This window comes from Peromyscus eremicus, chromosome 16_21, assembly GCF_949786415.1.
Source record: "Peromyscus eremicus chromosome 16_21, PerEre_H2_v1, whole genome shotgun sequence".
NCBI lineage: Eukaryota > Metazoa > Chordata > Mammalia > Rodentia > Cricetidae > Peromyscus > Peromyscus eremicus.
The window spans coordinates 36,167,673-36,180,957 of record NC_081432.1 but is presented as its reverse complement, the minus strand read 5'-3'; the positions used below and the strand labels follow the sequence as shown (position 1 = coordinate 36,180,957).

The window sequence follows — 13,285 nt, the reverse complement described above, 5'->3', positions numbered from 1 at the left end:
GAACCCTAAGTGCTTGGGCTTTCTCATATCAGAAACTCACCCTGCTATTCATCCATTCACTTACCCATTATCTACCCATTTAGCACTGAACTCGGGGCAGCTCTGCAGCCTGTTGGATTGTGTAAAAGACTTCCTTTGAGCCTCAGGCTGAGAGAAGAGTGCAGAGGTCTGCAGCAGGAGGCGGAGGGGTTGGAGAGACACATGTGTCAGAGCGTGCCTGAGGACGCCACATAGAGTAGTATCTACACTTTGTCTTCGTTTGCTGACCTTTGTCTATAATAAGCTGGCTTTGCGGGTGTCCTGATGATGTATCTACTCTGTGTTCACATTTTAGCAGCCACCTTGGGGCTGAATGTGACAAGTGTGAAGTGTGAAGTGAAGATGGCCAAGGTCAACACCCAGCACTCCCAGCCCTCCCCGACCCACTGTTCAGTAAAGCACACAGACAGAGATCTTGAGCACGTTGAGAATGGCCTTGGCAGGTAAGATGGGCTTTTTGTTTCATGCGAGTTCATGGATTGTTCCCGTGACAGAGATCAGAGAGAAGAATGTCTTAGTGTTGTCCAGGCACAGGATGGTACCCAGGGCATGGTATTCACAGTTCATTGTACGGTCTTAGTTTCTTCTCCGGTTCTCATGGTCAAATACTCTAACCAAAGTAACTTAAGGGAAAAAAAGGTTTGTTGTGGCTCATGGTTCAAGGTGGAGGAGTCGGGGCAGTGGGAGATTGAAACAGCAGGTCACATCACATCCACAGTCAGAAAGCAGACAGCACTGAATGATGCTGTCCAGCTCGCCTTCTCCACTCATACCCTTCATCCCAGATGCCAGCTAGGGAATGGTGCTGCCCACAGTGGCCATGTCTTCCCCTCAGTTAACACAGATGCTCTCTTCTGTGTATACTCAGAGGCCTGCCTCCCAGAGAATTTTAGATCCTGTCAGGTTGACAATTGTCATACAAATCCCCACAGTCCCAATTTCTTCTTATTTTAGAATAGTCCCTTATTTAAATGTTTGCTTCCCAAGTTTAGGGAAATGAGGCTCAGATTGCTGAATTACAGAAGAGAGGGGATAGTTCAGTCTGGTAAAGTGCCTGACATACAAGCATGAAGATCGGAATCTCAGCCTGGCATGTGCTTGTAATCCCAGCTCTGGGGAGGCAGAGACAGGCAGATCCCTGGGGTTCTCTATTTAGCCTTATTGGTAGCTCTAGGCCACTGAGAGACATGGGAGGTGGACGTTGTTCCTAAAGATGATACCCTAGGTTGTCCTCCAGCCTCTGCACACATGTGCATCTGTGCACATATGCACTTCGTGCATGCAAGCATGTGTACGCACACACACACATTTAAAAAAACAATTGTGTTACTTTAAGAAGGTGAACAAATGAAGACTGAAATGACATCAAGTGTAATTCCATCATAAAAATGTACCCAGGCACCACCTGGCCCCAGGGACACAGGAAAATGGGCTAGACTGTCATTCTCCACCAGCCCCTGTCCTGAGCACAGGGAGGCCCTACAGGTCAGATGTCCCTGCCTTCATTTCTAAGGCAAGGTCAGGAAGCAGGCATTGGCCTGGGCCTTTGTGGGAAATGCATGTCCCCTTCCCAGCCAAGGTGTCAAGGACCTCAGTGACATCCAGACACAGGTGGCCATATGAAAACCAAGGACTTATTAGTAAATCCAGGTGAGACCTTCATGCCTTGGTATTTTCATTTGTGAAATGGAACAGCATTTTCCCTCAGCTCTTGTTCTAAGTTAGAACACAAGAGAAAAATCTACTGAGTGCCTGCTACATTTATTAATTTTTTTTCTAATTTTTTATTGTATTGTATTGTATTATTGGGGTGCATACAGTGCACAGGTGGAGGTCAGAGGACAACTTTCAGGAGTTGGCTCTCTCCTTCCACTATGGGGGTTCCAGGAGTCAAACTCAACTTTTCAGATTTGCATGGCAAGTACCGTCACCTGCTGAGCCATCTCGGGGGCCCGTGGTTCTTAAGTTCTTGCTGAGAAGATGGAGCTGGACTGTAAGAAACTTTCTTGTACCTGTCATTTTGTCCTACCATTATAGAATCATCTAACCCACATAAAACCGGAAATTCCTCCCTGCCACTGAAACGCGTGGTAACTGATGGCTCAGAACAGCAATGGCGGCAATCTCTCATTTCTGTCCCTCATCCACCACTTCTCGGTCGCAGGCCTCCCTTCCCTTCTCAGGTGCACGCTTGCTCTTTTCTTGTCTAGGCTCTTAATGCTCAGGTCCAGAGCAAACTCTTAACAAATGCGGTGGTTAGGATTGGTAGCCAGCTTAACTGGCTCTAAAATCACCTAGGGGACAAACTTCTGAGCATGTCCGGGAGGAAGCTTCCAGGTTAGGTTAACTGAGGCATAAAAAGAGAGGATATGTGAATATTTGACCATAATTCTACAATTTTATGGAATGGACTTGGGCATCTGGAGATGAGGGCATTGTCTGGGGTGGGGATCCTGGGGTATCTCCTATGGACAGCTATGTATCTGTGTGTCTTAGAGTGTCATCTATGTTCCAGGCTAGGGATATAGCCCAGTTGGTTGAATTCTTGCCTATCAAGCATACATGAAGCCCTGGGTTTGGTGCCCAGCACCACACAAACCCAGGCATGTTGGCACAGCCCCTGAGAGGTGGAGGCAGGAATTCAAGGGCATCGTTTACTGCAATAGGGAGTTCGAGACCAGCCTGGGTCTATGAGATCCTATCTCAAACCAGCCCAGCAGGGAGTTCCACCCTAACTGTAAAAACCATTGCCTGGGCTGGGTCCCAGACCAAAGGAGAATGCTAGAGGAGCACCAGTATTCATCTCTCTCCTGGCTGTTGATGCAGTGTCCACAGCGACCTCATGATGGGCCATACCCTCAAACTGAGGGCCCAGGTAAACCCTCCCTCCTTAAGCCTCTTTTCTTGGATGCTTTGCACAGCAGTGATGAAAGTCACTAACACAAGAAGGGATGTCAGCAGTTTCCAAATACTAGTCCCTATCACTGCAAACCTTCATCCTTCTAAGATTCCAGGAAGGGAAGGAACATCTCATATCCCAGGAGCCTGATGTTACTGCAAGGCCCTGTGCAGTGGCTCTTTCACTTACACACCCCAACTTGACATAGAAGCTCCCTTTAAGGATGTTTATTAGCTAATGTTGGTGTCCCACCCCTGGGGACCAATTCCTGTTGCTTGATTCATTGCTTCTTATTTCCAAGAAAGATGAACACCATTAGAGCATGTCTACGGCTAGAGCTTTTGCATACAAAAACAGTTTCTTTCCCATAACCAGCTAATAAATGTCCTTGAAAGGATCTTCTGTGTCAGGTTTGGGTGTGTAGGAGAAAGAGCTGCAGCAGAGTCTAGCACTAACATCAGACTCCTGGAACTTTGGGTTCCATGGAAGCAGCACAGAGATTGTCAAAGCCAATGGAACTCTTCTGCATTACCTCTTTTGCCTACAGTGGGTCTTCACAAGAGCTTCTCATGGAGCTTCCAGGTTCTCTGGGCAGAAAGCGCAGCCACAGGGGTCTCCATCTGCTTCTTTTCACTGAGATATCCACAGAGAAAGGTGGGTGCATTGGAGGTAGTGAGCTGCCCCATCAGCCCCAAAAGTTTGCTTAACCAGAAACTATTGTGGACCTTGTCCCGACTCTGCATTGACCAGAAACTTACAATCCCCCATCTGACTTGTGGGATCACGAGAGGTCTTAATGATTTTCTGGCAAATGCAGCACCATCGCACAAAGCCGTGCTAACTCCCTGCCTTGGGCCTCTGGTTCCTAGCAGCCTTGCTGCAGGCTTTCACTATGTTCCGAGCAGGCAAGCGTCATACACACTCTGATGGTGTTAGCATCATGGTCAAGGGATCTGAACTGATGCCCTTTGAAAAATGCTACTTGTCATCCTAGGTTTGGTTCCTGAACATCACCCAAAGGCCCATGTGTTAATGGTTTGGTCTAAAGGTGGCGCTATTGTAAGAAGGCAGAACCTTCAAGAGGTGGGCTTTGCAAAAGGATCTAAAGTCATTGGATGCACAGCCCCAAGGGAAGCTGTGGGGCTCAGGCCCTCTATTTTCTGATCCACTGTGTATGACGGACCGCCATCATGTAGTCATTGGCCAATCATTGGCCCAAAGCAACAGAGCTGGTCTGTCATGGACTAGAGTCTCCAAAACTGAACCCAAATGAAAGATGAACACACACACACACACACACACACACACACACACACACACATACACACACACCCGCCTTTTCCCTCCTGTCCTGGTTTCCATGACCAGCATGGTTCAGGTTAGACTGCCTGAGTCTAAACACTGGCTCTGTAGTTGCTTAGCTATGGAAACATGTCCAATTGTTCTAAACCTCTGTTTCCTCATCCACGGAAGGGGTCAGTCAGTCTAGTGTTGACTTCCGGGCTTGTAGTGAGGTTAAAACTGCTGGTGAGCATGGTGCTCTTGTCAGGCTCCTTGCTGCACGTGGCTAAGTAGTCCGCCATTTTCTTGGTTGCATTTAGGAATCACCCTTCTTTCCAGTGAGTCCTCTCTGGTCTCTCACATAGGAAGCCTTCTCCTCCTCTTTTGCCCTCAGACCTCCCGGCATCTAGAATTAGCCTTCCCTGCCTGTGCCCAAGTAGTGCTTTCTCAGCCTGACCACTCCTGGAGTCTCATTGAGTCCTACCTGTGTCCATTCATACAGTGAAAGCTTGGTAATAGATTAATACAGATCCTATGGAATCATACAGAGCTTTCCACAAAACAACCAGGAAGAATTCTTCCTTTGGGAGAGAGAGAGATGCTTTCTCTCATATGAGCAGAAGTTGACCCAAAGAAGAGAAAGGTCTAGGTTACCGTAGAGGACACTGAGACAGAGACTTTCCTTGAGGCTACAAGATTTATTTAATGCCACGAACAGGCAGACAAGTAGATAGCAGCTTGGCAAGGGCTTGAGGAGAGGAAACCGGGGCCCATGTGGCAGAGGTATAAGTCTCTTGTACATATCTGGGGATGGAAGAGGTTTCACAGTTCAAGCTTGCAGCCAGGCTCTTTGATTCCCAGGCAGGAGACAGAAAAGGGGTAGGGAGCAGGATGTGCCCACTAATACCCACTTTGATGTAAACTCGCTTCCCAGATGAGAGATCCCAGCGTAGGGATGCCTGTTATCTGGAGACTCACAGGGTCTTAGCAAGCGCCTGTTAGAGAGGAAGGGAAATGCTGCAAGGTGCTGTGGCCTAACTGGCCATTGGATGTATACAGGAAATTCCAGAAGGTTCCTTGGGACAGCAAGGAGAACCCAACATGTGTTCGGGATAAAAGTAAAGCTGCCTTGGGGACTGAGGCGGAGTCTAGGTCCCTCCGGGGCTTCCCCACCTGATTTAGCATTTACTTATTCTCGATGTAAAATTGAACAAATAGGACTGGGAAGATGGTTCAGTGGCTAAGAGTGCTGGCTGTTCTTCCAGAGGATCAGGGTTCAATTCCCAGCCCCCACACGGTGGCTCACAACAGTCTGAAATTCCAGTCCCAGAGGATCTGAAGCTGATGCCCTCCTTTGGCATCTCAGGCACCAGGCAAAATGTGGTGCACAGATGTACATGCAGGCAAAACACTCATGTATATAAAATGTTTAAAGCAGATTAAAAAAGGACTCTGGCACATACACAAAACATTGTGAGCCTAAAACTCACTATTTTAAGGGAAGAAATTGTGTTTGGACAGACTACATCATTGCATTCAAATTCCAGTCCTTTGGGGGAGCTTTTGGAATAAATAATTGAGACTTTGTGTACTGAAATAGGATGCATTGTTTGTTCCCAATCATAGAATGAGCCCGTCAGCACCAGTGTGCCACCGGTCCTTCCCTAAATGCCCCTAGGAAGACAGAACTACCGATGCTTTATCCCCTGAGACAGCCTTACCAGCAGACCTCTCGCCACGTATACATATACATACACACACACACACACACACACACACACACACACACACACACACACATACACACACACACACCTTGAAAATACCAGAAATAAAAATATCTCAACCTGAGCATGGTGGCATACGCTTACAAGCTCAGTATTCAGAAGCCAGAGCAGAACAACCATGAGTTCAAGGCCAACCTTCGTGACATAAGCAAACAAGACTCACATAAGTCTTGAATTTTTCCTTTGTACTTAGTTGTTTGACTCAACTTTCTAGGAGCCATTCAGCATATTTTCAAGATACCACAATAGCAAAAGACTTCAGAATGTGCTACAGAGAATTGCAGTGAGGTCCGAGGGCACCCCAAATCCCGACCCATTTCCTGGTGTAGCTATTTTGAGTGAGCTTTGGGGCACAGGGGTCTGTCTTACAGAAAAGAAGCTTTCTTCCTGCTGTTGTCTGCGCAGAACCCAAAGCAATTATCACCAAAAGAAAACCATTTTCACCCTGCTTCTCAAGGACCAAAGACTTAAAAATGCACTGACTTCCGCTCCCTGGTCACATGTCCCCAATAGCACTGAATTCTCATCATTTGGAGTCCTCGGGACTTGAAAAGAAGAGAAGAATAGTGTCATGTTCTCTAGCCTTGTGCCAGCAGGTCATGTGTGTTTGTTCTCCTGTCCCCACATCACTGAAAAGACAAGATGCACAAGGTCAGTTACCAGGTCTGATGTTTATGGCACCTTTGCCCTTGCCCAGTGACAGGTGATATTGGGAACCTCCCCAACACTCACACCCCTCTACACACAGATTTGGAGATTGAGTGTCACAATCTGAAACTTCCCTTGGGTTTTAAAAGTCATTTCAGTGTATTGTACTGGTTGTCATTGTCCTTGCTGACTTCAGAGAGCCTCTCACACCGGGAGAAGGGAGAGACTGAAACCTGGTACCGGCCAGAGGGGAACTGATCTCCTCAGAACAGATTTCACACATGGTCAACAATTCATCAGATCACCTTGTTGGAGACACTGGAGCCCAGACAAAGATGGGCTAATGGCAGGCAGGACCATGCCTTGATCAAAATGACTTACCTTTGTATACATTTGGCCTTCTACGTAAGCTTCACCCCAGGACCCCAAAGATGGACTTGGGGAATGATTGGTCCTCTTTGTCCCTCTTCCCAATGTGGTCATATTAAATAAGTCGTTTTCTGCTTTTCACCATTAAATAATCTCTTTAATTGGCTTATTTAGGGCAGATGGCTGAAGGTGGCTTGTGAGAGACGCCTGAGTCCAGCCTGACCCTATTAACTCCAGTAACAGTTTGTTCTTGGAAGGCAGCATCACACATGAAGGTGTCACCAGGCTGTTCCCTGGCAGCCCTCTCTGTCTCCTGCCTCTCAGTTTCTTGGAAGATTCTAGTTCCCCATCGTTTCACTGACCACCTAGTTTATCCTCATCCATACCTCTGTCTTCCTGGGGCCTTAAATGTCACCTCAGACACTCAGTTCCACTCTGCTCTGTCCATCTCTCTTCCACGTGCTTGGTAAGATGAGTTTCTCTGAGAAGTCATGACAATCATGTAGTTGACAGTGAGGATGCCTTCCTGGAAGTCTGTTGTCGGGGAATGTCACAGTGGTATCACCATAGCATGTGTGTTACTAGCTGGTGAGAATTCTTCAGCCCTTTGTAACTGATAGGACCACTAGTATATATGTTGCCTGGTTGAGCTGAGCATCTTTGAAGGGTGTGGGCTATAATTAGATTTGCTACATAAATGCCCCCAGATATTTACCAAGGTTAGAGTCCAATGAAAGACATAATCAGCAGCAGAATTTCAGGCATCATGAAGCAAGGGAGGAGATGCACCCAGAAGAAAAACCCTCGTTGGATCCCCTATATTCATATTGTAGAAGGTTTTTCTCATCCTTTGGGAATAATTGTGCCTTTCAGGGCTGGAGTATTGGAACAATACTTAAGTCAACATGGAGTTGCACATTTTTCTTTCTTTATAAAGATCAGGACATTTAAGTTATGAGAGGGTGAGTGACCCGTCCTCAGGTTACCCAGCAGACAGGTACTGGAATAAGAAATTAAGTCCAGCCTCCTGGCTGTCCACTCTGCCACCTACCCTGAAAGTAGGTGTGAGGCAGTCTGTATGCAGTCTGCCTCGGCCACCTCACATATCATAAATTTAGTTCTTTCACTAAATAAGCCAGGAAGCCTGGTCCTATGCAATGAACAGACAGGAGACTGAGTGGAAATGCTGGGTGACCTGCATGGAGCCTAGAACTGGGAGGGGTGGTGGTAGAGGCAGACACCTCCATCCTTAGAACTGCCTCTGCATCTTCCAGACACACATGCTGTGACAGAGCTCTAGGCGTCAGCTGCTACCCACCTCCCAGGGCGTGTCAACGTCTCAGGTTCAAGGACTCAAGAGAGACATGCCCTCCCCCTGCCACTACCTCCTAAACTGACCGAGGCACTGGGGGATATACCTCCCACCTCTGTTGTCTGCAGAATGTCAGGAGGGCAAGCATAGCATTTGCAGTACAGCAGGGCCTCTGGCTGTGTCTCTTCTGGGCACACCGGTAAGATGTGAGTTATCTCTTAAGGGTACAGGGGGAGATTTGCACCCAGCAGTTTGAAAATAGAGCCCTACCTATGGAATGCAGCCATGTCTCTGACGGCATGCCACAGGGATCAGTCCTTAGCTATGTCCCATGAAACTTTGTTTCCATCTATGCTGTCAATTAAAACACAAAGGGCAGATCCATGGAGTAGGTGAGGGCAGCTTTTGGATTGGGGTGGAATGACATGAGACTTGCCCCTTTGCCATTTGGCCTTGTGACCTCGGGGAAGTTACTTAATCCCTCTGGACGTCCACCTTCCAGCATCATTGCATGGATACATGGTGAACTGGTTGCAGCTGATGCACAGTCATGTGTGTTTTGTTGTATTTGTGATCATCTTGGGAGACGACACAAGAATGATTCCTCTGTGCACCAAAGATCCCCGAACATCACAGGACTCAGATAAAAATGGGGAGGCCTGATACTCAACTCTAAAAAACAAAAAACAAACAAAAACAAAAAAAAACCACCTCAATCATACATGTGCAAGTTGAGGACATCAGAGTCACCAGCAACCTGTATTGTAAAACTCTGGGATTTGCCTGATAGCCACCAACAACACATAAGCCAACACATACTTCCTGGCTTGACCTCAGTAATCACAAGGTGCTCTTGGTTTCCCTGCATGGCCAAGCTAGACCTCAGGAATGTGGTCACAGTGAGCTGGCTGTGATGAGGGGAGACTTGAACTTGAGGAAGAATGAATGGGATCTGTGACCTGAACAGCCAGACATTGTACGGGTCCCCATCACTGAAGATGGCCAACCCAATAGATGAGGCTGTCTAACTCCATGAGGATCCAGCAGAAAAAGTGGCCTTGTTGGGAGGAAGCTGGGAGAAGGGGGTGTGTGCTGGCAATTCCAAAGACATCCTACATGAGCTGTAGCATGGAAATGAGTCCCCACACCCCGTCCCTGTGGGAGGCATGCTGCTAGAAGAGACTCAACACCTGGCATCCAAGGACTCTAATCTCTCACCCCAGGGAGTGAAGCTTCCCCCGACTTAATGTTTGCATCTTGCCTCAACCACCTCGTTAAGAAAGCCGATTAGTTTGGAATAGGTCATGTGACAGAATTAATTTACCTTGCTGGGTTTCCTCAAGAGTCACAGAGTGAAGTGCAGATTCCCTAGGGAACACTGCCTGGCTGGCTTTTAATCAGGCTGGTCAAATTCAGCCTTAGGAGGTTTGTAAAAAGAAAGAGAAATGCTCCCGGACGCACTCCTGGCCTTATTCGAGGTAGTACATCAGACACAAGGCTGCACTACCAGGGCGGACCTGTGCCGAGGTGGGGTCCCCTGCCTTATCAGCACACGTGCTGTCCACCCTGAATGCACAGGTGGAGTGACTCCTCTTCCCTGCTGCATTGCTGGGGACAGGGACAGGGTCTGGCAAAGGGTGAGTGAATTTGTTTCTAAAAACACTGCTCAAATTATTTTAGCTGTGCTTGGGATGGGGGGTAGCCCAAATCTATGCAATGATCCAGAGTAGTAGGAAGGCTGCCGGACAAGAACATAACTGTCCAGAAAGTGCATCCACTGCACAGAGGAGGGAAGGAGGGTTCTAGAAGGAGGTAGACCAGACACAGGAGCCAGCGACATATTGGAAGTAAACATCTTTGTTCTGGAAGCATTGCATGGAAACATCTGCTATGGTCCAAGATGGCAGGTACTGGGACTTCCCCTGGCCCCGACCTCTGATGGAGACCATGCTAACACTCGCTGTTGCCCCCCTCCCCCTGCCTTCACTTAACTCATATATGGTACTGATCAAAATCTGCTCTCCTTGGTCAGAACTGCTGTAAAGGAAGTGTCCCTTAGAGCTGACAGTATGGCTCAGTGGGTAAAGGTGCTTGCTGCCAAGCCTTGAGGACCTGAGTTCAATCCCTGGGACACACATGTGGAAGGAGGGAACATACTCCCACAAGTTGTCCCCTGATCTCCACACTTGCATGACAGATACATGCACATGCACACATACACACCAAATAAATCAGTGTAAAAGAAAGGGCCATTTTCTCTCAGGAGTCGAGATTTGTGATGGACGGAAGTGGAGGACCTGTAGTTTGAGACTGCAAGGGTGTCTTTCCCCCTGCTGCAGGCGTCTGCTCATCTCACCCCTGACTGTCTGGGAGAAGGATGAGCTGGAAATCAATTAGCATGCTGCATATTTGATTTCCGAGGTCTCACTCACCATGTGAGGAGACTTCTTCCACATTGCAGCCAGGCATCGCCATGGAGACCCAAGGACTAGCTGGATCCGCACGGAGCTTATTCACGAGCCAGGGGCCAGCCAGGTAATTGACCCTGAACAATCTTTACCTTGGGAAAAGAGAGACTGAGGCAGAAAGAATGTGGAGAGACCTCGGAAGGCGTGTTAGATAGGGTTGAAGATTTGCAGAACAGGGTAAGGAGCAGAGCACCCTAAAAATCTACCAGTGACTAACTTCTATCCTCTTGAGTCAGGTGTTCTCAGCTCAGAAAAGTGGAAGAAAAATAATTTTAGTTTGAAATTACTTTCATCAAAAATAGCATTGAGTGTTTCTCAGTCCTGGAGAAACTCAGAACAAATCCCAAACTGGGTAGCCATGAGAGGACATTAGATGGGCACAGTGATATGCTGAGGATGGTGTTTTCTGAAGTAGTTCTGGAAGGTTTCTCAGTACATCTAGACTCGGTAGCAGGCATCCTTGCAAAAGCACCCGGCAGATTAGCAAGTCTCGAAGCTCTATCTCCCTCTGAGGACATCTGTATCTGGCTTTAACAGCAGTAGCGCATGAAGAAAGTCATTCTGCCCTTCCGAGAGCCTCTTCTGAAAATGCTTCCAACAACCCTGGCTCCATGGGTAGCTGGAGCTGTATCGTTCCCAGCAGCCTTCTCGTGGCAGGTGTTCCATGAATGCTGAGTTCATGGTTTTCCAGCAATTTGCTTAAGCCAACACCACAGTTATGCCGTCTATAGTGTTAGTTAAGCTGATTGTCAAGCAAATAGATAGATGGATTTATTTAAGCATTTCCTTCTTTTACTTATGTATTTATTCATTGTATTTTTAATTGTAGAAAATGTTATTCTACTCTGGAGTCTGTGTCTGTGTGTGTGGTGAGTGTGAGTGTGTGTGTGTGTGTGTGTGTGTGTGTGTGTGTGTGTGTGAGAGAGAGAGAGAGAGAGAGAGAGAGAGAGAGAGAGAGAGAGAGAGAGAGAGAGAGAGAGAGATTGGTATCATGTGTCTTTCTCAGTTGCTATTCACCTTAAGTCTCTCACCGAATTTGAAGGTCACTGGCCAGAGTCACTGATCTCCAGGGATCCTCCTGTCTCTGTCCCTCAGTGCTGAGATAACAGACACATACCATCCCTGCTGACTTTCTCGTGGGTGTTGGGATCTGAAACCGGGGTCTTCATGCTTGCTCAGCAAGGAATTTATTTACTAAGCCGTCTCCTCAGGCTCTCTGTCTTGATTTTTAAGGAGCTGGTTGTAGCTGGGTATTGAAATGGTTTCAAGTCTCTGGTTACAAAGAAAAGAGCATCTTCAGGTCAGTGCAAATGAAAAGACCTCAGGTATACTGGACGGGGCACTGTTTCAGGATATCCATGTGGTCTGTGGTAGAGATGGAGCCATGGAGGCAGAGGAGGGAGTTGGGAAGCAGCTGCCATCCCTCTCCTTGTCCTGCAGATTTTCATGGACTTTGTACCTTCTTCAACCTGCCTCCTTCCTTTCTGGCTCTCTATGATCATACATCATCAGGCATGACCTTGAGCAAAATACCCAACTGTAGCATCATGGGGCTGTCAGTCGTTCAGAGGTAGGGGTGATGCACTGTGGGCCAGTTGTCTGATCCTACTTGCTGGAGCTGGAGAACAAGGAAATGGCCTTTCTTCTATTTCCTCAGCAGAGGATAGGCAGGGACAGTGTCCAGAGCTGAGAGCAGCTCCCACAGGCTCCTCAAAATATGTCTATGCAACCAATCTCAGCATTGTGTGAGGGTTGCTTTCTTGCTTCAGTATTGCAAGAGTGTAATTAGGGTCAAGGTATTTAGCAATTCATGACTTGGTTGCAAGTTGCTTAGAGCTGATTGTATTAGGAACATCATCTGTGGAGGTCTTTATAGCTACGGAGTGGAGGAAACCAGACAGAAGCAAAATCAGAGAAACAGAGGCAAGGGGAAGGGGGGCTTGAGAGATGGCTCAACATTAAGAGCACCTGCTGCTCTTACAGAGTTCCCAGGTTCAGTTCCCAGCACTCACTTCAGCTGGCTCACAACACTCTTTGGGCATCTGTGTAAGTAGGGTGTACATATAAGCAGGTATGTACACACACACACACACACACACACACACACACACACACACACACACAAATAAAAAGAATAAAAGTCTAAAAGCAGAGAAATGGGGTTGAGCCTATCTTTTCCTTCTCTGGTGGAAACACAGGAAGTGGGAGGCAGGGCAGGGCAGGGGCAGACTTCTAAGAATGGTCCAGCTGTGATAAGCTCTGGAGACACGGACTGCAGTATCAGGGACTGAGCCCATAGCCAGCTCCTAGCAGGGTCTGATATTAGGACAGGGATCAGACACATTGCAAAGGTACTTCTGCACCAGCCCGAACAAAGTACTGGAGCTTATGGGAAAAAAACTAATAGAATACACTTGCGCCAGAGGGGGCGGGGGGATGTGGACTCGTGCTCTATATGGATGCTTGTTCCTTTACACTTTGC

The 13,285-nt window shown here is 47.6% G+C and overlaps 1 protein-coding gene across 4 annotated transcripts in view; it reads left to right on the top strand.

Annotated features, from left to right (window-relative positions):
• The first annotated feature begins 381 nt into the window (after positions 1 to 381).
• Cnga3 (cyclic nucleotide gated channel subunit alpha 3) overlaps positions 382 to 13,285 on the top strand; it is a 29,586-nt gene continuing 16,682 nt past the window's right edge. For 3 of the 4 annotated variants that reach the window (XM_059282358.1, XM_059282357.1, XM_059282356.1), the window contains exon 1: positions 382 to 482. In XM_059282358.1, coding sequence (XP_059138341.1) covers positions 382 to 482 — 101 coding nt within the window. Of the gene's footprint in view, positions 483 to 10,756; positions 10,871 to 13,285 lie in introns of all 4 variants that reach the window. The other variant, XM_059282355.1, reaches the window with a different exon arrangement.